This window comes from Amblyomma mixtum, chromosome 4 (assembly GCF_055824585.1).
Source record: "Amblyomma mixtum isolate Tamu chromosome 4, ASM5582458v1, whole genome shotgun sequence".
NCBI classification, from domain to species: domain Eukaryota; kingdom Metazoa; phylum Arthropoda; class Arachnida; order Ixodida; family Ixodidae; genus Amblyomma; species Amblyomma mixtum.
The window spans coordinates 143534887-143561332 of NC_143015.1; the positions used below are offsets into that span (position 1 = coordinate 143534887).

At 46.9% G+C, this 26446-nt stretch overlaps 1 protein-coding gene across 2 annotated transcripts in view; it reads left to right on the forward strand.

Moving 5' to 3' along the window:
- LOC149348557 (axin-1-like) overlaps positions 1–23537 on the forward strand; it is a 38578-nt gene extending 15041 nt beyond the window's left edge. For both annotated transcript variants that reach the window (XM_089588181.1, XM_089588182.1), the window contains 8 exons: positions 531–813; positions 3596–3811; positions 9880–10149; positions 11000–11229; positions 12676–12813; positions 14381–14566; positions 15845–16117; positions 17526–23537. In XM_089588181.1, coding sequence (XP_089444307.1) covers positions 531–813; positions 3596–3811; positions 9880–10149; positions 11000–11229; positions 12676–12813; positions 14381–14566; positions 15845–16117; positions 17526–17652 — 1723 coding nt within the window. In that variant the 3' untranslated portion in view covers positions 17653–23537. The remainder of the gene's footprint in view (positions 1–530; positions 814–3595; positions 3812–9879; positions 10150–10999; positions 11230–12675; positions 12814–14380; positions 14567–15844; positions 16118–17525) is intronic.
- Positions 23538–26446: the final 2909 nt, after the last annotated feature.

Sequence of the window (26446 nt, forward strand, 5' to 3'; positions counted from 1 at the left end):
ATCTGGCTATCTTAGTATGTCGATATCTCAACATCTAGGACAGACAGAGATGTTGTATTAGTTGCTAAGGGAAGCTGAAGGCACAGTGTGTGCAATAATCGAAGCAGATTTGTTCAATCACACTTCAAAAATTTATAATTTCGCAAATTTTACCGATGCACTACATTCACACCTTGAACACTGATATTCCAAGTGCTGTAAAATTACTAATGAGGGTAAAACGGAAAAACTGCTTTGATTATTGCACTCTTTACTCACCATACTATGCAGCCGTGGATTAAAAATGATTTTTTATTGAGCAGTTTTTTTTGCACCGAGGTACTAATGAATGACTCATTAAAATTAATTATCTTGGGAACCAACTGATTTATGAGAAAGGTAATTTCATTGTTGAAATCAGTATAAAAACTGAGCAAGATGGTACAGTTTCATTAGGATTGGGCTAAAAATAAGAAAAATAGGTCTAAGACCAGTGTCCCCCCTTAAGCTGGTGTCGCGGGTACTCACGGTGCCACTGCTTGTGTTCGCAGGCCCAAGAGTAGCAGCGCCAGTGGAAGTGGCACATCACTGGGCGTCCCCCACCCATACCACGTGCACAACTCTGCCTTCGTGCCGCCCTCGGCCCAGGACAGTGAGCTGCACAGCCTGTCGTCGGGTGCCTACACGGACGACACGGGCACCGACGTGGACAGCGTGCCCCCTTCCTCGGCATCGGCCAAGGAGACCCTGATCCAGCGCGCCACCCACCGTATGTCGGTGCGCAAGAACGCCAACATCAACCGGGACTCCCTCGGAGAGCACGTCATCATCCCCGTGAGTGCTTGTTGCCACTCTCGCTAAAACTGCGGTAGTGGATGGGGCAAGGGCTCTGGCCTTGAGAGAGTCCTTGGAGGAATGTTGAAGTGATTCCAAGCCTCAGTTAAGAATACAGCACATCCCCTTGGAGCTCGAGTAGATCATGGAGTTTTCAAACTGGCTTTCAGGGATGCTAGGGAACCCTTGGGTTGAAAATTGAAAATTTGGTGTTTGAGGAAAGGAAATGGCGCAGTAACTGACTCACATATCTTGGTGGACACCTGAACAGCCCTGTAAGGGATGGGATAAAGTAGGGAGAAAGAGGTCCTCCAAAAAATTTCCACCGCCTGATGATCTTCAAGGTGCCCTGACATTGCACAGCACATGGTGCCTTTTGTGTTTCGCCTCCATCGAAACGTGCTGCCCCCATTCCCCCACACACCTTGGGTTCCTTGGAGTGATTTTTGGGTTCTCCAAGCTTTTAGCCCCGTCTTTCATTTACCTATTTTATTGTGGGAGTATACATAGTGTAATCACTCAAAGTGCACTGTTTCACTATATACCGTAAATGCGCATTACATATATTCTGCTGAAAAACCTCCACCCCTATTTAAAGTACTGCATTACTCACTCATACTTTGAGCGAGCCATTTAGGGGAAGCGCTGTCAGGCAAAATCTGGCCTGAAAAACATTTAAAAAGGAGATCTGCACGCTCGAACCCCTAATCAGTTTATCTCTAATTGGAATTGAATCACTAAAGAGCGTTTTAGAAACGGGTAAATTTACACACTCGCCAGGCATCAGGACTTGCTTTTTTCCCACCGTTTGTTCCGCACCAAATCTACTCATGCACTTGACAAACACACAGTATACCAACAACACCTGTTAGCAAATTGTAAAAACACACTGAACTGTTCGAGTACTCGATAGGGGGCAGAACACACAAAAAAAAAAGTGGTAGTTGGGCGTACCGTTGTTGGTTTGCTGTGCATGAAAAGCACAGTGAGAAAGTGGTACATACGTGTACTACAGTAAAACCTCGTTAAAACGTACCCGCTTAAACAGTACTTTCGTTTTAAAAGTAGTAAAGTCAAGTCCCCGACTGAGCACCCATTGAACATAATGCATTTTGCATCCGCATAAACCGTACCAGCTTATCGCGGTCGTATCGGTTAGCACGTACCATTTTCACTTTTCGTCGCACTCGCGCGTGACGAATTCACACCGGTAGCACCGACCCAAAGGACGGTTCTAATGACAAATTGGCGCCAAAGTTGGTAATCATACAACTAGCGCCATCTTTGGGGTTTTTTTTTGCCGCGGCAGCAATAACTACCCCAGTTTTTTCTTCCTCCATGAACTACCCGTGGCCTCCGCGACGGCGAGCCGCCGGAGCCGATCGCGGAGGCCATAATTCGGAAAATCGAATAACTCGACGCGCACGCGAGGTCCCTACAATTATACATAATATGGGGCGAAACTCTCGTTAATTTGAACAAATTTTGTCGTGCGTCGGTTAATTCGACTTCACTCCGCAGCCCGCAAAGCCGGTGCGCCGAGAGCAAAAAGAAAAAAATACTGCCACGAGCGGCGCTACTGTACTGCTCATAGGCGATCCGTATGGTCATCGTCATCAGCAGCGTGAGAAAGGGCGAGGGAAGCGAGCATGGAGGCGGCCGAAGCAGCTGGCGTCTTTTTTTTTTGTGCTTTGTTGTGTCGCAGCAGTCGTGCGCTGCTTGTTGCTGTTTTGTTGCGACTGAGAGAAGGGTGAAAGGAAATTGCACCCTGCCTACTGGCTCAGCCGAGCCACCACCGCTGCCTAGTGCAGATAGAGGAGAGTTAAAAGATCAGAGGAAAGATAAAGAGAAAAGATAAGACGCGTGTCTGTCGCAGCAACAACCGCGAAGCCGACGCTGGCTGAAAGAACAGATAAGCGGCCAAAGCCGCGCTCGCTTCACCTCCTCCCCGCGCTACTTTCGAGTGGGTAGCGCGCAGTGCCTGCGCCCCGGACAGTGATGAGGACGACGTGGAAAGTGAGGGTGATTCGGACCCAACAGTGGCAGAGGCTGCGCGTGCTGTAAACGTGATGCGGCTGTTCGCTGAAAAAAAAGGGACTGGCCGAGAAGCTGGCTCGCGGCCTAAATGAGTTTGAGGCTGCTGTTGTCGCTGCCAGAACACCCCGGCGTCAAACGAAGATTGCCGATCTTTTTCAGTGCAAAATAAAGGCTGCATGTTTTTTTTCCTTCTTTCAACTACTACTGATCTCTGGTTTTGTTTTTTGGCAGGTAAGTGGGCGATTTTATGCTACTCCTGTTAAGCGGTACTACCGTTTAGTACGTACTTTTTCCGGGTTCCGGCCAACTACGGTTTAACGAGGTTTCACTGTACTGTCCTGCAGAAGTTTAACCTTGTGGACCCAAATAGCATTGCTGCAAATAGTATAAATGCAAATACTATAGGTGCAGCCAGTATCGATGCAAGCAGTCAGATAATTGGCCCAAAGATAAGGAAAATAGCTCTAAGACGAGTGCCTACCCCCCCACCCCCCCACCCCCTTCCAACAGACTGCACCCTTTATAAGCTCCATGCAATGTTTGCTTGTTCACTGCACACCTTTTCGCAAGTGGTGTAACCCAGGAGCTCTCCCTTGGGATGGCTTCAGTTGCCAGGCTAGTGGTGGTGATAGCTTGCAGCACTAGGATTTATTTATTCTTTTGTATGTATCACTGTGTGTTGCGTCTAGTGCTCTTGTTCTGACTTGTGCCTCTTCATCTGTGTTTGGTGGCGGACTGCCTGCAGCGTACCCAACTGGAGCACCCGTACAGCCTGGCGGAGAAGAACCCGGAGAAGTTTGCCGCCTCCATCATTGAGAAGCTGCGCGCCGTCAAGAAGCAGGCGGACTGTGGGGACAAGATGGAGCGCTTCCACCGGGCGCAGGCCGAGGACTTCCCCCCAGCGCCCCCCAGGGGCCCCCCCGTGGTTGGGGGAGGAGGAGCGGGGACTGCGTCCGCCTCGGTGAGTTTCAAGTGGCCTCAGTGCTCTACTTTGCTTTTATGCAGAGCCAACTAATGTATTGCATAGAGTCATGGGGTAATAACACGTAGTATCCTACATATCTTGAACCTGTAATCCGATTACAGAAGAGAGCGGTAAAAATTATTACTTCAAAATTATCTGACTCTATCAAACCGCTCTTTAAAGGTGCACTGAAGAGGAATCTGAACTCGTCTTCTTGCCGCGGGAACTCAATCTACACTTTCCGAGCATTCTTAGAAACTGCGACTTATTGCCCTGTGTGGCCGATTTTCCTAATTAAATCGAATTAACGCCCGGCTCCCGCCTTTTTTTTTTTTAATTCTCCCCCGTACGGTGGGCGGAGTCGACCAACGCGTGGAGTGCCTTTCACCCAGTCCCGTGGCGGCTTGCCGCTCTGCCATCGGCGGAGTAATACGTAGTAGTCCGTAGAAGCAAATACAGTTGAACCTCGATATAACAAAGTCCTACTTGCAGCCGAAAATTTCGTTACATCGCGAATTTCATTACGTCGAGGTTCCCATGTTTCAGCTGTCAAAATAAAGTATAACTGGTTCAGGAACACTGCTTGTTGATGGGAACTTGTAAATCACTTATTGAGGAAATACGCAAGAAAATCGAGTAATAGTATCGCTAACAAGGGCACCGTATGTTTTTTTCTACATCAGGAGCATAATGAGTGATAGCAAACACCGCGACGGCATCATTTTTCTCCGTGTGCGCATAGCAAAAGAACGAGCGCAGCGCCTAGTACTGAAAGCCGCCACAAGATGTCGCTACTGGTATCATCATCATAAGCATTGAACATTTGCAGCCGGGGACGCATCAGAGAAAAATAGAGAAAAATGTTCGCATCGCTCACGCCGGCGCGGTGGGATTGTGCTCGCGGCGCGGTTATACTCCGACGTAGCGCGCGTGCGCGTGCGGCATGGTGACGTCATGTCCGCGAAACAGCGGCGCCCGATCGCCAGCGTGTTCGGCGGCTACCGGCGCGCTCTGACGGTGCCCGGCGCGGAATGCAGCCGGCTGCATTTCGCGCGGGCCGCGCCGAAGCCGCCCACCCAGAATGCACCGCGCGCGCCTCCCACGCCACGCCTCCCCTCTACCCCCTTCGCCACTCGCCTCCTCTGCCAGGGCACGTTTTTTTTTTTTTTTCCGCCGCTCACCCGTTTTAAAGGTACGACCACACTAGCTCCACGAGTTTGTCAACACTGAAGACTTTTTTTTTGTTGTTGTCTACGAGGACCTCGCACGCAAAAAAAAAAAAAAACGAACGGACGCTGCAAGAAAATTTCGGTTTGCGCTTTCACGTTCAGAGTCTACAGCTCGCCAGTGGTGTCATGGCGCGTTGAAACTTCCATGCCGCGGGCTTTGTATGCGCACGACAGATGGCGCGGCGGTACGTTCTCGCAGATTCCCACACTGCCGGCAAAATTGGCGCGTAAAAGGGCAAATACAAACTGCGTTTCGTCTCGGCTAAACTTTTAGCTCTCATTCAATTGTCAAGGTAGCTCCTGGCACATGCATGCGATCCGCAAGGACTTCGTTACATCGAAAGTGCGGAGCAAAATTACTTCGTTAAATCGCGAAAAAAAATACATGGTTTTCAATGGGGAAGTGATTGGGAAATGAAAAAAAATGCGTTACATCGCGAATTTCGTTACATCGAGGTTCGACTGTAGTCCGCGCATATTTTTATTTCTGCGGGCTTATTTTGCGGCTATATTATCTGCAAATGAAACTATTTATTCGCGGAAACCTAAGAAACAAAATAAAGCCAAAGCAAAGCCTCCACGGAGCTGGCTGAAAGGCACTCCCCGCGTTGGTCGACTCCGCCCACCGTACGAGGGAGGATTAAAAAGAAAAAGGAGGGAGCCGGGCGTTAATTCGATTTAATTAGGGAAATCGGCCACACAGGGCAATAGTTCGCAGTTTCTAAGAATGCTAGGAACGTGTGGATCGAGTTCCCGCGGCAAAAAGACGAGTTCAGATTCCTCTTCAGTGCACCTTTAAGTCAGCCCGTATTCTGCCTTTTCACTCCCTATTCACTTTAAAGGTAGCGTAGACAATTCACCAAATATTACAAATTAATGATCCACTTCCACATAGCATATTTATAAGACCTAGAAGGGAAACTAGGGCGGCTAGTGCCAAACATTTCAATTTACCAGTGTGTCGCAACAGTTACGGGCAACGACTAATAGAATTCAGTGGAGTTTTGATTTGGAATGGCACACCTGATGATATTAAACTGGAAAGAAACTTTCTACAATCTTTGAAAACGTTTCTTATGAATATGTGAAGCTATGGTGTATTGTTTTTCTTTTTGTGGGGATGTGTGTATTGTGTACGCTTACTTTTGTTTATCTCTAAATTGTTGAGAATGTAACTTTTGCTTTATGAACGCAATGTGTCGTCTTCGCGTGCCGCATTTAAAATGTACATTATTGTGATGGACCCAAAACTAGCCTGTGGCTATGGGTCCTACAGCATTGTGCTTATTGTACTCTTGTAAATAGACTTTCGTTTGAAATAAAAAAAATTTTAAAAAGCCCCGATGTAAATAGTATCGCAGCAGATGCCATACATAGGAACACTGTAGGTGCAAGCATTATCTGTGCTAACAGTATTGCTACTAACACTGCAAGTGCAAATAGTATCGCCACAAGCAGTATATCAGAGTGAACCACAGGCGCCAGCACTGCAGGTGCGAACACTGCATGTGCAAACACTGCATGTACAGTTGCCGTCAAAAGTAAATGGAAGGCAACTTTGTCAAAGAAGTTTAATTTCTTTAAATCTAAAGCATAGTGGTCCATGTTTGTTGGTGCTCAGTGCAATTTGCGCAATCACAATTAGTCTGCACATATGTATTCAAGGATGCATGAATTGAGCAGGCAATGGTTGAATTTTTCTCGTTGATATTGCCTTCCATTTACTTTTGGCGGCACCTGTACAAGCACTGCAGGTGCCAGCACGGCATGTGCAAACATGGCATGTACAAACTCAGAATGCGCGACACTGCATGTGCAAACACTGCATGTGCAATTACTGCAATTTTCTAGCCTTGCATCCACAAGTTTCCAGAGTCACAAAGGGCTAAACCAAGTAGTGGTGCCTTGGAAGTGAACAGAAGCTTGTTCTCCATCTGGGGTCACTTGCACATGAAACAAATAAGAACAGTCTAAAAAACCCCCACTTGGTTTTGAGGAAAGAAGTGCATAGTTAACTGGCTCACTTAGTCAGTGGACACTGCAGCCATGCATTAGACGAGAAAAGAAAATGCGGAAGGTGATCAGACTTTTTTTCAGCAATCAAACATTGTAATCTCACTACCCAACTGCTTCCCGTTTGCAGTGTACTGTCTTTTGTGTTGTTCACATTTAGTAGTTAGAACTTCGATTTATTCAGACTGCGCTGACATCCCCATGTGGTTCAAATGAACTAGCTTTCTGTATTGGGAACCATACACTAAGTATGGAGAGATGGCATCAGGTTGCCTACATGGCCAGTATCTCTTTTGCAAGTTCTGTAATGAATCGCCCTCTTTCTCTCTTTGTGTACAAAAATTCAGGGGGCACTTTGACGATCTAAAGTGCGTGAGGCGAAAGCCTTTACACGCAACTTTGGCGCACGGCCGTTGGCACACAGGAGGCGGTTATGGGGCGACTTGGTTTGGCTAGTCATGACTAATTAGTCATTACCCATGACTGACTAGTCATGATTGGTTAATGACTAGCTACTCATTACTGGTTAATGACTAACTAGTCATTGCTAACCTGTCATGATTAGTCATCAACTTATTAGCCATGATTAATGACTAGTTAAGGACTAACTAGTCATGATTGATTAATGAATGACTACTCATGACTGGTTAATGACTAGTTAGTCATGACTTGTGGCTAGTAATGACTAGTTACAACTATCACTTCAGATGTAATGGAAGGACGGACAGAGTCATGGCTGTGAGTATGAGCGCTTAAAGGGTCAGTCTACTCACCGAGATGAGTGTATAAATAATGGCATATTCTGGTAGTTGGCACCCTGTAACATCAATAACGAGGGGTCTGCGCCCGGTTTAGGCAGGAATTTATATTTTATTTCGGCGTTAAAAGTCGCGTAAAAAAGCATGGTGGCGACCCCAAACGTTCATTTTGTTCAAGAAAGTGGTAGTCTTTTTTTTGTAGAAGCATAAGTGAATATACTACGTACAGTAAAAGCTCGTTAATTCGAACTTCACGGGACCGGGAAAAACGTTCGTTATCCGATGTTCGAATTATCGAATGGCGGCAAAAAAACCGACAAGAACCATTTGCATTACGGTGTATGTAGGGTATTTACTCGCGTAACGAACCCACTCACATAATGGACCCCCCCCCCCCCCCCCCCCGACCTTTGCCTAAGAACCTGAAAAAAAAAAAACGTCAGTCGTTAACGCTTCCCTCCGTTTGGCACCGTCACGACCCACAACGCATTTCTTGGCGGCGCAGCGCGCCAAGATGCTGCGCAGCGATAACATCACTTCTGACGTTAGCTCCAGCAAGGGGGAAGCGAACTTTGGCAGAGTGCCAGCGCTTGTTCGGTTGTGCAAGCCTCGTTTTCAGCACCGTCACGCCCCCCCCCCCCCCCCCCCCCCAACGCATTTCTTGGCGCGCCAAGATGCAGCGCAGCGATAACATCACTTTTGACGTTAGCTCCTGCAAGGGGGAAGCGAACTTTGGCAGAGTGCCAGCGCTTGTGAGGGCGTCTTGTTCGCGGCTGAGCGCGCGCCAACCGATGGGTGGAAGCATGGATGACACTCGCAAAGAAAAAAAAAGTTTTTCGCTGTAATTTGTAGTGCCCGTCCGAAGTCATAGCCTTCATGGGCGTTGGCTGGGACCGCGCTGACAGTGCTTATCTGTATTTTCGAAATAACAGGGCTCGAATTAACGAGCATTTAGTTGCGAGTTCCGGAGGTTGCGCGGAAAAGAGGGTAGGCAGCCGCCAGCGCGGTCGCCAACCCCTTCCCTCCGGTGCCGCTGGCCACCGCGCCAGTGATGGCGCCATTTAAGCTTTACCCACTCTTCCAAGGTTTTATCTAGTTCCATCTGCTGTCCCCGTTTAGGACATAGCAGGCTCTAACTATGCGGAGGAGTTTTTTTTTTTTTTTTTTGGCCACATGCTGTGTGCCAAGCCGCCCAGACGCGGTGGCGCGTAGTTCGAATTATCCGTAACGGAACCGACTCGCTTTCGAATTAACGGGCTTTTTTATACACAGATCTCTATGGAGCTTGGCCGGACCAAGTAGTGTAGTTCGAATTATCCGAAAATTCGAATTATCGAGTTTTGAATTAACGAGCTTTCACTGTACCATTTGTATGCCCAAATGTCAGAGAAACGCACGTTTTGTTCTAGTAAACTGTAGAAGGCGTACCGCTCGCTTTTTCTGTAAATCACATGAATATTTATAGTTGCACGTACGCAACACGCAGGCACATTCCCACTTTTAGTTCAGCGTATGCTAGCAGAGACGCAAAAATAAACTCAGCCTATAGTGGCGCCATCTGGTTGTCAGGATGGGAACCATTGCTGTAAACAAACCGACTCTCCACTTAAGCCTAGGAGCGGCAGAATCGTCACTCTAATTATCAAAATAAAGCAAATTTATCTCTTATATGTTTTCTTAAAGGCGAGATGATACGAAGCGAAAGACAGGCGCCCCATTTATGGCCAGTGAACGCACTGAAAAAGGCAGCAACAACGAGAATTCAGTCAGAAGCGAGAGGTCCGGCTTCGACGGGCGCCGCCATGTTTGTCGCCGCGCGGCGGAAATCCAGATGGTTGCCAGATGAGACTACCATCTCATACGGATGTGTTCCCACATTAATAAATTCTGTTTTAAAATGTTCTACCGCACTCCTTGGCACCACAGCTGGCTAAACGGTAATTTGAGTAAAGAGCTATCGGTTGCCGCAGAGAAAATATGGTCGATAAAATTCAGTAGACTGACCCTTTAAAGGCTTTCGCCTTGAAAAGGAGCAGCTTTTTGATGCGTGCACCTGGCGTTGCAGTCCGGCGGAGGAGCTTCGCTGCCGGGCCCCGGCGCGGGTGCCGCAGCTGCGGGTGGCTCGGCCAACCCCGGCTTCTGTGAGCGGCTGTTGGGCATTCCGGCGGAGGAGGTGAGCTCCCAGAGCATCCTGGACGAGCACGTGTCACGCGTCTTCGACTCGCCCCTGTCGCACACGCCTCCACGGGCCCCCTCTCCGCGGCACCGCTTTGGACCGGCCATGGTGCCGCCATCGCCGTATGCAGTCCTCGGCCATCAGCTCTGGCACAGGAAGGTGCGTGACCTTTTAGGTGTTGCTGATAACTAAAGGGAAAAACAAAAGATCACAATTTTATGCGGGAGAAGTATAAGGTGTATGCGCAGCCTGTTTTGCAAGGGTCTTCGTTTGGCGTCTGTAGCATTGTCAAATGTGTGCTTTCAGGATGTATTCACGATAAAATTTTCACTGTGACTTCTTATTGATCACAGTCCTGTGACTCCATGAGCAACTGTAGAAAGACAAAAAGGATTAGAATTTTATGTGAGAGAAGTCGAAGGTATATGCGCGGCCTGTTTTGCAAGGGTCTGTGTTTGTTGTCTGCAGCATTGTGAAATGTGTGCTTTCATAATGTATTTGTGGTGAAATTATCACTGTGCGGTGACTTCACGAGCAGCTGCAGTCTGTATAAATTATGCCAAAATGCATATCAACAGTAAAATGTTGTTGTAATTACATCATCTGTACAACAAAAGAAAGATTGCTGTAGAAAGCCCTTGAGAAACGGCACTTGTATGGGTGGAGCGCTGTTCGATATATCGTATGTTCTGGCGAACAGGAGTCCGATGAAACTGAACAGTATTGCTGTACTTTTGTGTGGGATTTTCAAGGGGCTCCTCCAACTGTTCAGTATAAACAATAATTTCGCATATTCGGGATTAACTGTAGTACACAGTGCGAGTGAAGGCTTTTGATTTTCTTTGCAAATGCTGTCAGTGCACTGTCAGATAGGGTGATCTGTCAACATGGCTTGCGTGCTATGGACTTGACCTCTGCTGGTTAATAACTCCATTAAATGTCGCTGCGTCTCTGGTGAAACCTGCATGCTTGGTTTCTGCGGAAGGTAATCAGTGTCGTCGTTTCGCAGGAGCGCGATGCCTGCTCCAGCGACAGCGGTGCCGTGCGGGACTTCTCGCCAGACGATGAGGCAGTGCATGGCAGCCGGAGGAGGGCGCAGGGGGGCAACTCGGCATCCGGCGGAAGTGGCGCATTTGGCAAGACGTTTCGGAGCGGTCCACAGCCGTCGGACAGTGGGGTGGACAGCGGAGCCAGTGCTGTGTGCGAGCAGCTGCCTGTGAACCAGGGAGCAACGGAACGGTGAGCAGCTCGACGCCTTTTGGGTTCTTCTTATTACGTGCTAAACACCTTCAAACTGATTGAAACTGGCATCCAGCCGGTCTCTTTGAGAATCCCAACGTCCGCTGCGTTAAGGGTGGGATGTCTGTCTTGAAAACTTTTTTTTTTATTTGTTAACATATCTTTCTGAAACTTAGCACCTGTGTGTATCATTGAATGCTGATTTCGAATATGCATTCAGATTTCAAATATCTCAGCTGGAAGGAAATATATGGCAAAATCAGATATCCTAATTAGGTCATTTCTTACGGGCCTTTTTAGTAATTTATCAGTTAAATAAACATTTTTAAAGAATAAGCAGACATTTGCAAAGGCCCAAAGCACAGCCTAAAGCTAACAGAATGTCTACAAACTAATTTTGTTGATCATAAATAAACAACAAAGTTGGAAAGAAAAAATGATGTGGCGGTAATTAGCCCACACTTTGCCTAATTGCCCATATATCATGTTTAAAGGAAAAAAGAAAGCTTTAGCATGTGCTTTGGACCTTTGCAAATGTTTAATTATTCTTAAAAAATCATTTAACTGATAAATTACTATAAAGGCCAGTAAGAAATTGCCTAATTTGAATGTTATTTTGCGATAAATTTTCTTCCAGGTGAGATATTTGAAATCTAAATGCATATTTGAAGTCGGCATTCTATGATACACCTGCGTGCTAAGTTTCAACAAGTTATGTCGAAAAATAAAAAACAAGTTTTGCCTACCTAGTGACAGCTACACATAATAATGGCAGTTGCCCGGCAGTGTGATGTTGATTTTCCTGTCTGTGGGGGATGCTGTCAGTTTTCTGAACACCCTGTGTGAAAGAGTTTTAGCCTTGGGGAACCGCATTGACTTCCGAAAAGATTCTGAGTGGCTAGGATTTCGTTCTTTCTGGCCGAACATGCGTACAAAAGTGAGTATGGAGATGCATGGCCCCTGAAAAGATGTCAAAATTCAGTAGTGGCTGGCTATATATTGATATGGGTTTACAGTCGAACCTCATTGTAACAAAACTGTTTATAACGAAATAATGGATATAACGAAGGAATGACAATTCCCCTATGGGAGCTTAGTCAACACGGGCTATAACGAAGTAATCGTCTTGCCCCTTCAACTTCATTATAACAAGGCTCAACTGTATGTTGAAGTGGCCTGCTATGAGAAACTACAGTATGGTCAATCCCAAAATAAAATTGCATATAGGAAACTTGGGCTTGAGGCATGCACCTGTTCATGTGCTTGGGGAACATTAAAAGCGCTCCTAAGAACCCAAGGGACCCGTGGAACCCAATTTGAGAACCCCTGACTCCGGATATAAAGGGAACTGGAGCACGGTTGCTACGATGGTAGTGTTCTGCTTGTGCGCCAAGTGGCTTTCTTTGTGGGCTCGCGTCTCACCCTTGGTCGTGATTTGTCGGGCAGGGTCAACACCTGGATCCTGAACCACAAGGTCCCCGGCTACCCCCTGGGTCCCCCCGATCCGGAGAGGGACTCCTCGCGGAGCCACAAGAAGTCCACCACGTCTGGCACATCGTCGCGATCCAAGCAGAACTCTGTCGGGTGAGTTGATCGAGCTGGGAACGCTTTAGCAGGAATTTTGCTTTCCGGCTTGCACAAGCAACGGTATTTCAAACTTTAGGCAAATTTAGACTGTTGCTTTTGGTTGTGTCAGCATCAAGTGCCGGAGCATCGTAGAGTTTGAGCACAGCATAATTTAAACAAATTCTTTGTCCTGTTAAATTGAAGTTATAATTCTCAAGAATTGACAGTCTGTGAGTATGGATAAAGTTTAGTATCACAGTAGAATCTTGATGATACGAACATGGTTGATGCGAATTTCGGGATGATGCGAATTCATGAAATGCTCCAGCCGGAGTGCATTGTGTACAGTGTGCAGAATTTCTGTGTACCGAACACTCTCCCATGCCACTGCAGTTGACATGAATGCACGAGCCATAACTGCATCCTGGAGCACTAAGCGCTGCCCATACATTGCTGATGATGTGATTGCTATACTTGTGCAGTACGCACTCTGAGCAGTGAATGGTGGCATGTTGTCTGCGGATTGCTGACCCATGATCGCCAGTTGCATTGTCTGCAGCGCTATTAATGATCTGTGGCTGCGCATCCATAAATAAATCTCGTCAGCTGTAAACAAATCTGTGTGCATGCACTTCCATGATTCTGCTTACAGAATTTGTTCTGGATGATATATCTTTTGCAACCCTGTGAGAGTCGTATTATTGAGATTCTACTACCGTATTTATTCGAATCTAGGCCGATAGTTTTTTAAAAAAAACGAGATGTAGAACTCTTATGTCGGCTAAGATTCGAGGATTTTGTTTCGAGGTTTCGTATTCGTAAAATACGAATAAATGTAGCACGCAGGTGGCGCCCCCACAAAACGCCAACGAAAGACAGCACTGTAGCCGTTGCTATCCGTAGCCGTTGCTATCCGTAGCCGATACTGATCAAAGCACACATGAGCACTGGCTGCCATTTTGGCCTTGTTCTGTTCTCGTGCGGTGGCGTGAGCACATTCGCAGCAGTGAAGTTTTCGTGCGTGGTTTTCATCACCAACACCATGGCACCAAACAGGCGGTGCCATTATAGTGCCGGCTTCGAGCGGAAAGTTATACTCGCTGCAGAGCAGTCGTCAAATCTTCAAGCCGGGCGGGACTTCGGCGGCTGATCCCGGGCTGGCGTTGCATATTTCTCCTCGTCCAAACGCCAGCCCGGGATCAGCCTGAGCGGGTTCCTGGCAATAAATGTCGTTTGCGTGCTGTACCTCTTGTTCGCAGTTGTTTTTTCGGCCGGCCTACAATCGAGGTAAGTTTTTTTTTTTCTGTGGCCTTCAACTTTCGGGTCTCGGCTTAGAATCGTGGTCGGCCTAGATTCGAGTAAATACGGTATATAGACTGCTGTAATATGCAGGGAATTATGGTCCAGTGTTGGGGCTTTTAGGTGCAGTGGTTAGTTGTGTAGGTGCAGTTGATCACACTGAATTGGGGATAAACGGTAGGGGACGTTGTTTTTTTTCTTTACCATTACCGAGGTGCCATTTTTCTGTTTACAAAAAATCTGCTTGCTCGTGAGGAACCCCCCATGACTGTCTGGTTGCACACAGCCCAGCTCGAAGCCGTTCGTGCGGCATCCCTTCCGGCTGTGGTTCGGTCCCTGGTTCTGGCTGGGGTCCCCAGGAATCTGGCTTGCCGCCCACCCAGCAGCCTCCGGACACCATGACGCAGCTCGTGGAGGCACGGCGCAGGCTGGAGGTGAACTACAGCGCAAGTCAGCAGATGGCGAGGGCAAAGTGAGTTTCCTCTGGACTTGCTCTTCGTACAGTCGAACCCTGTTGCACTTCGTACAGTCGAACCCTGTTGCAATGAAAATCTAGAACCCGCGAAATATTTTCCTGAAGCGGAAACTTTATTGTCATGACAAATCATGGGCAACGTTCATTTCCAGAAATCTCTCAGCTTTGGTATTTCACAGTTTCAGAATCAGTGCCATAGCACGGTTTTCGTTTCCGTCCGGAAATTCGAAATTTTCAACAGTGGACGTTTTCACTTTATAAATGCACCTGCTACACTGGCTATCAGAATCCCTTCTTTTTCTGCTCTGCCGTTTACTTGTACTAGGTGCTCCAGAAAGGAAAAAGAACAAGTACTCACGTTTTTCTGTTGCACATGAGCATGTGGTAAGAATGCATCAACACTGTGGCGTGCTTTTGCTACAACGTGCTGGCTGCCTGCACACCGGGAAAAATTCAGGGGGACACTTTGTTGGCCTAAAGTGCGGTGAGGCGAAAGCCTTAAGCGCGGTGTTGCTGCTTGTGTCACTGATGTGTGGTTAAGATGTTAAGCTTCGCCTCTAAGAACGGAATGCGACAATGTCTTGCAATGTTGCCAGGGAGTCCACAGAACGCCATCGCCCGTTCGCCTTGCTGGTCCGTAAATTGATTTTTGAGGAAAGGAAATGTATCTGTATCACATATCTCGATGGACACCTGAACACCTGAACCTTGCCTAACAGGAAGGGAGGAAGATGGGAGTGAATGAAGACACCGTATTCACTAGATGGGCCTTTGTTCATTGTTCATTTCAAACCATCGAGCTGTAATGGCGGAGTGGTAGCGTGCTTGACTCGCACTCCGGAGACCCTGGTTCGATTCCCCAACTGGACCAATTTCCTACTCGGTTTTGTTTATTTATCTGGTCTGTCTAGAAACGTTAATTAGGCTACTTCATTAATTAAGCAATGAACTAACCTCAGTCCCACTCACTTGGAGCATCACTATACCATCCCTTTAATTGGTTGCATGGTTTGAATTTCGCGCACTGTGACGTCACGACCATTTCGACCAATTGAAAAGCGTGGCATTTCTGTCGACAGCTCCCGCTTGCAACAATGAGGCATTAAAGGCTTCCGCCTTAATAGCGTTTCGTTTCACTTGCGGCTTCCTCAGTGTCACTAGGCCTAACATGCTTCATACTGAAGCTGTAGTGAAAGTGCTTTGGAACTACCCACTGGTTATTATAAAGGATCTGACATAGTTACCTGTTTCCGCCTCCTCTCCCTTCCTGTGCAGGAAGTGGCCCAAGGCGACGTCGCGCGGGCCAACCCCTGGACAAGCGGCCGGCGGCGGCGGAGGGCCACCCCAGACGGGGCCAGGTGGCGGGTCCAGTTCTGTCCCCCTCCCTCAAGCCCAGCTACAGCAGGCCCCGCCCTCGCCCTCCACAGAGATGACTGTGATTGGCTACTGCTACTCGGGGGAGACGGTCCCCTACCGGACAAAGCTCGCCGGCCGCGACATCACTCTGCGCCAGTTCAAGTCGCTCATTAGCAAGAAGGGAAACTACAGGTGTGGCCCTGGGGAGCAGTGGTGGTTGCATGGGGGGGTGGTTTGCATCTCTGCATGGTTGTACAGGGGTGTTCTTGCAGACTAATTTTTTAGAATGAAAGCACCCATATGTGACCAAAAGTGGTGAGAAACTCAAGATGGCCGTTAAAGGAAAGCTGAAATGGTTGCAAGGAACGACGGCGGTGCAACGAGAAAATGGACAACCACAGGTGGTGACTTTCGTTGCACTGCCTTTGTTCCTTGTAGCCATGAACCAGCTAGCCCAAAACACCAGCTGCCATCAGTCCTTGTAGTCATGAACCAACCAGCCTGAATCACCAGCTGCCATCATTCCTTGTAGCCATGAACCAGCTAGCCCGAAACACCAGCTGCCATCAGTCCTTGTAGTCATGAACCAGCTAGCCCGAAACACCAGCTGCCATCAGTCCTTGTAGTCATGAACCAACTAGCCCAAATCACCAGCTGCCATCAGACCTTGTAGTCATGAACCAACTAGCCCGAATCACCAGCTGCCATCATTCTTTGTAGCCATGAACCAGCTAGCTCGAAACACCAGTTGCCTTCAGTCCTTGTAGTCATGAACCAACTAGCCCAAATCACCAGCTGCCATCAGACCTTGTAGTCATGAACCAACTAGCCCGAATCACCAGCTGCCATCATTCTTTGTAGCCATGAACCAGCTAGCTCGAAACACCAGTTGCCATCAGTCCTTGTAGTCATGAACCAACTAGCCCAAATCACCAGCTGCCATCAGTCCTTGTAGTCATGAACCAACTAGCCCAAATCACCAGCTGCCATCAGACCTTGTAGTCATGAACCAACTAGCCCAAATCACCAGCTGCCATCATTCTTTGTAGCCATGAACCAGCTAGCCCGAAACACCAGCTGCCATCAGTCCTTGTAGTCATGAACCAGCTAGCTCGAAACACCAGCTGCCATCAGTCCTTGTAGTCATGAACCAACTAGCCCAAATCACCAGCTGCCATCATTCTTTGTAGCCATGAACCAGCTAGCTCGAAACCCCAGTTGCCATCAGTCCTTGTAGTCATGAACCAACTAGCCCGAATCACCAGCTGCCATCATTCGTTGTAGTCATGAACCAACTAGCCCGAATCGCCACACTGCATCAGTTCTGAAATGTTTTTTTGAGAATTCACGATTGTAGGACATTTTCAATATATGAAGCTTCTAGGTGAAGCATGCCAAGTAGTTTTGTGCTAGCATTTGAAACAGCGATGATGTCCAGTCATCTTATTGCATCATTGTTGCCGAAATTTCAGATTTCCCGCTGCCTACAACCACATTCTGCCACATTCCTTCATAGTCTGAGTTGCTTTGGGACGTTAAACCCCGTAAACTGGAACAGGCCGTAAAAGACCCCCGCCCTTTCTCTCTGTTGTGGCCGCAGGTACTTCTTCCGGCGTTCCTGTCAGGAGTTTGGGACGGACGTGGTCTCCGAGGAGATCTCCGACGACAACGAAATCCTGCCTCTCTGGGAGGGGAAAATTTTCGCCATGGTTGAGCCCATCGACTGAACAGTGACGAGAAAGGAAAAAACACCAATCATGTTGTCTTCGCCGCCGCTGCAGTTGCTCGGGCTACCGGTGCCATCCTACACCTTTCTTGGTGCCATCCGGCACCTCTTACCATTCAGCTCAGTGGCGGGGGTTGCATCGCTGTCGACACAATACTGGAAGATCTCATGCAAGCTCTGTATTGTGCGAGTCGTGCTACCGCTGCCAAAATGTGAAAGTGCATTGATCGTATGATTTTCTGTTTTGCTGTGCGCCGGCTTTCATCACGAGTGCAGTGTCGCCAGCGCCCGAGGTTCCACCCAGTCGTCTTCCACTCAAGAAGTTCCCCAGGGAGATACGGTGCTCTCGGCAGCGTGGGAGTCGAGCTTCCCTGCGTTATTGTTTGTCGCAGAGTAATTCGACCTTTTATGCAACTGGCCGTCACTTGCATCCGTGACATCTGTAATGGCAGCATCCTGTACAAGTGTCGAAGAACAACATTAAACTTAAACGTCGTGCCCGCCGCCTGTCTGCTTGCCAAACCGGTTTGTACGCACTGTTTTATGTCATCACTGAGGCGTTACTTCGGGTATTTGTGAAGACCGGCGACCACCGTCCCTCTTGCATCGTCGCACGTTTTGCGTGGCGGCTTGCAAGATGAAGGAAGATCAACGTCTGCCTTGTGTTCTGTCTTCTAGTTCTGTTGCATTTCCGGTGTAGTAGCGGCGTGATGTGGTTGGAAGAAAAGAAGTTTGTGTGGGACATCGAAATCCTTTCCTTCTGCCGTCGCCGGCCACCTGCTTGTGGTTGGATCCCCGGAGAGGAGTGGATACAGCATTTGCTGGGTGCTTTTCAGTGCAGTGTTTTTGCAGTGTGTGCGAAGATGAGGGATTTTTCAAGAACTTTGCTCGGTCTAGACAACGACAAACTTTGCCGCTGCGACAGCTGTCGTGCTGCTGTTTTAATAAGGGCCTTGTGTGCTACAACTTTTTTTTGTTGTTGTTTTAGCGGGTGCACTAATTTGCTTTTTAGGATTTCAGATTGAAAACGTCAATGCTTGATGGTGTGCCAGGCCGCCCAGTGAGCCAAGCCGAGGGTTGTCCGGCTAAAACCTAACAGTCCACTTCGAAGTGCTTTATTTATTTTTTTTCATTGGATTAGTTACTCCCTAGCAGCGAAGGTCACGTGTTTCTAAAACAGTTTCCACTAGTGTGCAAGGATTTGCATGCATCCATTTGTATTTCAATTAATTATGCTTCAATTGCCACAGAGGTCTTGCACTGCAGCCTCTCCCCCCCCCCTCCCCCTCTAGTTGGCTTCGTTAAAGGTGGTGGTGTGACTGCAACCCACCAGCTTTCACCACCCTGGTTCAATAGAGAGTTTTTGTTGTCAAAGCTGAGAGTTATTGGTTCCAAAACTTGGCTTTATAACTGGAGCCGGCCACAGCCCAATTCGCTGCATTTTTTTTTTGTTCAATGAAAGGTTTTGTGAAGTGTAGAGTGGCAGCCTTTTACAGATACTTTTTTTTTGTGTGCCTCCTTTTTGAAACGAAGTTACTGTTGTGGACTGCTGCGTTCCCGTCTATTTATGTGTCAACATGTTCCTCTCTTTGCTGTTGCCATGTCAATGAACTTGGTTGCGGACTCGCCGCGTCGTCAGCAAGGTGTTATGCCAAATGAAGATTGTGCTTCCATAGGACTGCTCATTGGAACTTGTTCCCCACCCCCTTCCTCGCTCTTTTATCACGGTTGTGTTCCGCCTCCGCAGCATTGTGTGTGTGTTTGCGCGCGTGCCTGTCAGTGTCCTAGATTGAATTGAGGTGCATTTGGCCACGCAAGAGCCTGGTTGTATGTGTGTGTGTGTGTGTGTGTGTGTGCATTTTTTTTTTATTTTAATTTCTTCCCTCTAACTACTGTTCGTTATAGGTGGTAAAGTGTGAATTGTTGTCTTGTTAAAGGAAACGCCGCCAAGAAAGAGAAATGAGAGACATTGCGTTGTTTCCGGACTTGTTGAATTGTGCCGCCGTCCGATTTTGCACTTTGCGGAGGTTCGCGGTAGGTGCGGGATATTTTGCAGGGTACTAACAGCAAGTTTTTTTGTTTTTTTTTTTTATGCTGGGATGCACAAACCTACAGTTGCAGGGTTGGTAATTGGAACAAAGTAGGGGAGCTTGCTTGCAGTTATCATATTTCTCACGACAGAGGGGTGCGTGTTGCTGTTTAGAGCCATCGTGCAAAGTAGGCACTATGCATACAGTCGTCTTCAAATTTATGGAGTCCACTCAGTGCTGATCCTGCTTGGTGCTGTGGTGGTGTTCTGGAGTTGCTCTGGTGGTGTCCTGGTGTTACTCTGGAGTTGTCTTGGTGGTGTTTTGACAGTGTCCAGTTGGCCCTCCAATCAGCAGCGTACAAGTCCTGTTTACTCTGTACACCTTGCAGGCAACAGTACAACTATCAAAGCCTTGTCATGACATCTGGTGATGGCTCTGGTCATGTGCCAAGTGGCCTTTAAACTTTCGAAAAATACTGTAGTACCTTGTTGCCTTGGCACCTTCTGGATACGAATCAGATGCTATGCAAAGATGCCAGCCTGAGGTGATTTGTATCAAAAGCTGTTGCATGGGTATCAAGCCTTTAAAGGACTGTGCATGAAAGTGGCCAGATTCAAAACTTGCTTGGATGAATAGAACTCCCTGGTGTACTAGGCTGAGAAGGCAATAATGCAGCATTATTTGGAGTGTGGGTGCTTTACACGTTGTGGTTTAGAGTTGCCGAGCAAATAGTCTTGGGTAGATGTCCGTTGATTGGTAGTTTAACTGCTGTTGAGTTAAAGTTTGTTTTCATTTTCAAAGTTCAAATTGCTTTCCAGTGCATCAGATTTGTGGGAGTCCACTTTGTGTTGATGAAGAGTACTCATTTGCTGGAGATCAAAGCTGTGCCACCTCCGGCAACTTTTTGGCACCGCAACTTAAATCAAAGGTACACTTCACAGTCCCACAGCATATCGCCAAGTCGTATACTTCCATCTTGCTTCTGCTGTATTACGGAAGCTTTCTGTATTACGGAAAGTTTCTGTATTACGGAAACACTTTTTTGGGGGCAGTGTCTTGTAATCTTTGAAGCCAGATTGTTTGGGGTATTTGCAGTGAACAGCTGTGCATTGTGATTGGCGCACAGCCTGCCCGATCGGTGCCGTCCATTCAAGTAGCTCCAAGCTACTCATTTGGACGCGTGTATTAACAAGGTCCTCGTGGTACACTTGTCATCTCTTGTGTCTTTGAGTGCCAAGCTTGGTACAGTCTTCTATAATTATGCTTATCATCACGTTTCCAAATCTTTTCTGCAATGTTTTAATATGTTTTCACTAGGGGTGTGCGAATATTCGAAATTTCAAATACGAATCTGTGTCATATTTATTTCGTATTCAGAAATTAATGTTCGACAATTTTCAGATATTTGAAAATTCTCGTATACTCACCAGCGATTGTATACCACACCAACTTTCATAAATTCGACCGTGGCAAAACCACAGTATCTGAGCAAATTATCCGATGGAGTTTAAGTCCCAGGAAAACCATACAAAAGTCCTGTTCCATTCTCTCTATGTCGTTTATCGCGTGGACCGATTGCATTCCGCTGCCGTGAGGCTTGACCTCGTGCGAAATTCCGCAGATGGGCTTTTCCACATATCACATTTGCTCCGAACAAAATGGCCGACGATTCGCTTTGAACAATCCCAACGCGAAAGTGTACTTTTTTGTCCTTCCGTAATATGTTACATACTTAATGTCCACACCCATGGCATTCGTCCTGTCGACTTCGTAACTCTCTTGAGTGTGACCTTCGCCATCTCGTTGTGGTCAACTACGGTATCCGGGAAAGCCTACTGCGGAATTTCACGTGAGGCTTCTGAAGTGGCGAGTCAAGGTGTCGCAACAGGACATGCGATCCTGTAAACATCCCACCTATTGTATTGTAATGCACGCGCCTTTTAAGTGGTTGTAACGTTGGGCATGACAACGTTCAGAGGGCCTTCGTTCCTAGGCCAAAAGATAGCCTGGCCGCGTAGTTTCGATTTCTGTGCTTCGCCGCTCGCCCGCGATAACTGCACCTGTAGGCCCATGCATTCACCCTGAATTAATGAGATTTTACTAGTACTAGGCATCGTGTTATTTTTTGTTGCCAGTCTTGTCAGTTTATGGATTTAATTTTTCACGACGACATTACAGGTTGGAGACTGTTTTGTTGTCTAATCAAGTAGTATGCATTTCTGTGCACATCATATTTTTTTTTATGATATTGAGGCAGTCTAGTTTTGTTTATTTCAGTTGCAAAGACCATACACTACTTTTAAAAAAAATATGGGCAACAATGTTTGCTTGTTTCTCATTTTATGAAACATTTTTTTTTTTGCACTGAACAGATATTCGATTCGATATTTAAAGCCATTTTTTTCTTCACATTCGTATTCAATTCGTATTAGAAAATTTCATTATTCGCACACCCTTAGTTTTTACACAAGGTGAAATTTAGATGCGAAGATGATAATGCCGTTCTGGAATCGGGGGATTTTTTTTCTTTTCATGATGCGGGCTCATGATTTTGATCTTCCTAGTGCATTTTTCTTTGGCTTGCAGTGAAATTTTCTAATGTCATGGAGTTATATAAAAATATTAAAAAATTATGTGGAAAAGTAGAGGCCCCTACAGCATAATATCAGCAATGAAAGCATTTTGTTTTTGATATTGTGTACCTTACGAACTTTCTGATGGTACAGTTAAAATTATGTTATGAGGAAATGGAAGGTGCACTGACTTTCACTCTGGGTATACCTGAACCACATCACAAGAGAATGAATGAAGGATGCAAAAAGAGGTCGGAGATAAGTGCCATGCCCATGACGGGCAATACTTTTGCCCTATACTGGAAACACTTGTTCTAGACAAGTCTGGTACAGTTGGCACAGTACAAATTCTTGGCAGCTTCCAAATGGTGTTAGCAGGTGCAGTGTAGAAACATTCAAGAAGTCATAAGATGAGCTCAGTAAAGCTTTTTTTTAACTTGGTGCAGCTATCTTTGATGTGCGTGTTGTGGGTGAAGTGCCTTGTTGCTTTGATTGTGCAAGCTTAGCTGTGTAGACTGCCTCTTTGCAAAGGGTTAGGCCGTGCACTGTAGTTCCTGTCCCAAGTCCTTCAAATTTTTACACGTACAAAGCTCTGTCCATTCATGTTGTGTGGTTTGGCCGCGTCGTTTTTCCTACTGGGGCCTATGAGGTCCTGCGGCTTATTTTTTGTACAGTTTTCTAGGACAGGACGCATTTTCTGTTGTGTGCAGGGTTTTCTGATCGTGTTGTCGGTTTAACATGGCATTACGTGTCTAGTAGGTACTTTCGTGTATTTGCACGTGTGTTTGTGTGCATATGTGTCCGGAGCGTTTTTCTAGAAATTTGTTAAGACATTGCCATTGCTGAGAAAGCTTGAAGTTGTGCAATTTTTCTGGCGGTTGGCACGTTGATGAATTGCTGACAGCATTGAAGTGGTGTTCAAGCCACACCTGATGTCAACCTATGTTGAACAAGTTTTTACATTTTACGCAGCGAGCTGTGTGAAAATGTTCGGGTTTGTACAAGCGCCACTTGTTCGGCGTTTCCGCGGAGCGTTTGTTTCCTGCGACATTGTGAGCACGCAAAGGCGATGGCAAGACCTCCCCACACCATTTATTCTAGGAACCTGACGGGAGGCTGTCGTGTAAATAAAAGTTTCAACATTACGGGTTTTCTATAAGTGTACATTGTTGTTCTTTCTTCTGAACAAGTTTCAATGACATTCTGTCCTGACATTGTGAAACACTGCTTACCAAAGGACTAAATGTTAAGAAAGGACAGTATGAATACATTCTATGTTAATGAATTCTGTCCAAAATGGACAGTGTGCATATGTGACCTGAACCCACATAAGTGTCCATTAATAGGACATACCTACTCGAGTCTACGCTGATTGGTTGAAGCCTCGGACGTGAAAGGGATGGTTGTGTGATAATTGCTTACCAGCCTTTCCCGTTACGATACATTGCATCGGTTATTGAAGTGCAGAAATATTACAAAACCTGTGCCATAAATAGTTTGCATTAAATCTTTCGAGTGCAGTTGGGAACTAATTTGATCCAAGGCAGCGGTAGCATTTGCCGTTTTTTGAAGCAGGAGAATGTGCCCAGCTAAAGGTGCACACATGTGGTGTCCGTTCAGTGGACACTGCCGGAAAACTGGCCCAGGCGTGCTTTCATGTTCGGGAGTATGTACGACGAGCCTGTAACCTCCACGGTAGCCGGCTGCACGAATTATAGATGAAACGAAAACCACGCATTTTTTTCATGGTTTTCGTTTCTCATCTACGCCATGTTTCTGTGCAGTTTTGTGAAGTTTCCCAACATGCACCTATAAGCCTGTCAGAAAGTACTCTTGCACAGATCAGCAGCCTTGTAAAACATTCAAAGGACTTGCATTTAATTCCTCTGTAGTTTGTGCAGTTTAAGTACTAGTGGTATTACTGGTTGTTTCGTATTTTCCCACCTTTGATGATGTCGCACTGTTTCATTTCATTTATTCTACCCTCAAGGCCCGAGGGCATTGAAGAGGGGAGTGGTTGTATACAGTGGTTTAGTACAAGGCGTTTGATTTCTTATTATACAATGGTAGCTAAGGCGGAACAAAAACGCTGATGGTCGATGATGGAGGCTGTACTTCCGGGAAGGTGGTTCCAGTCCTTTGCTGTTCGTGGAAGGAAAGACTCAGCTGCGGATTTTGTTTTAGAGAAAGGAATGCCGATTTTATGCGCATGGTCAACTCGTGATGAAACATATGACGAAGGAAGTGTAAGGCCGCGGTGCAGTCTGGGGTTATGATACATTATTTTATGAATTAAGCACCAATTGCGAGTTTTGTAACGCAGCCACTTCTTGGACGATGCCGTTTTCGTGTCTATGAGCCACATTGATGCTCCCGCATTAATAATCCAGTGCTCTTGAGGGCTTCTTCGATGCCACCCGCCGTAGTTGCGCAGTAGTACCTTGGCGACAGCTATGTCGCGGGTTTAGTTCCCGGCCGCAGGGGCCGTATTCCAAACACGATGGAATGCCAGGCCGGCCAGTCCTTGATCGCCGAGAGCATGAAGTGGTAGAAGTTTGCCGAAACTTTGCAGTGCTGTCTGTCATTGTCGCTCTAGCACGTAGGCCTTCTCCGTCATTTTTGAATATTTATTTCCTCGAGGCATAAAATGAATGAACCTTGTATGGGAACAGGGGCTGAGTTTGGGCTTCAGGTAACGTCTGCACTCTGGTACAACTCGGGAACGAAGCGGCAAGTGCCCCACGCCGTGAGGGAATGTATGGAGGAGGTGGGATTTGGACGCCGCTGCTAATTAACCCAATAGGCATTAAAACTCCCTTGGTTGTCTTGTGGATGTTCAGGATGTCTGCAAGACGTCCAAGGGAGGTTTAGTGCCCATCGAGAAGAGCTCTGGATTAATTTCAACCGCCTGGGGTTCTTTAGAGCACATTGGTGTTGCACGGTCAACCGCCTTACAAGAAAAATAAAAAGTTGTAAATTGTGGGGTTTAACGTTCCGAAGCGGGCTATGAAGTACGCCGTAGTGGAGGGCTCCGGATTACCTTAGACCAGTTGTGATTAACCTGCACTGACATCGCACAGCACGCGGGTACCTATCGCGTTTCGCCTACACTAAACTCGATAGCCTATGGGTGAGCAGTACAGTACCCCCGTGAGACTACGAAGTACAAAATTTCGACTTCCGGGGAATCTTTTAATGTGCGATACGCAAATTATTTCGGTTCCCCCCTGGTGAAAATCTTTCCCAGCCCAAGTGGTTTATGGAACAATATCCAGCTGGTTCCAGTTGGTACCAACTGGAACCCAGATGGTTCCAACTGGAATCCACTGGAAATTGTTCCATAAACCAGTTGGGCTCGGGGTGCCCTACGTACTTCATCCCGTAACGGTGCGGTTCGAGTGTCCGCTGAGAAGTGAGGTAGTTCCTGCGACCTTTCTTTCCTCAAACCAATTTTTAAGCACTGCCGAGCTGCCATGAAAAGTTCCCAGCACGCCCGCACGCGGCTGCTGCGTTTCAATGGAGGTGAAACGCAAAAGGCGGCTGTGCGCTGCGCAATGTCCCAGGTTGTAAAAAATTGTTATTAAGCATACCCACGATGGGGGATAGGCCAAGGTTCAGTGAGGAGAGCCAAAAGAAGGTAAATTGGTGCCAAGCTAATGATTTTACTTTGGGTAAGAATTCAGAATAAAGAGTAAATCGTAAAAAAAAAATTAAAAATGAAATAGAAAGAAATAAACGGGCGGAAAGATTGGAGAATTGAATACAAGAAAAATTACTGAGATTTTTTTAAATGCGGAAATTTTGGATACCGTTAGCAATGGAATCTGCCGGTAGCAATTATGTAACTGTGGAGGTATTCGCAAACTTGATGCAATGCAAAACCTCTGGCGCTAGCACCGAAGGAGAGAAGAAGCGGGACCGACAAAGTGAGTCCCAACCTAGTAATTGGAATTTCCGGTTACGTCCTTCTCTGATGTGCAAACCTCCGGCAATAGAGTAGGGAATGCTTGTTTCTACGTCTCCACAAGTCGTGCAAAGGTTTGAGGGACTGAACCCACATCTGCATAAGTAAAGATTTAAGCGGGGGATTCTGCACCGCGTGAGAGTCATCGCTACCTCACACTGCCGGGATTCACATGCACGAACTTTCCATGGGTACATGAGATGTCGGTAGTCAACGGTAGAGAGCAAG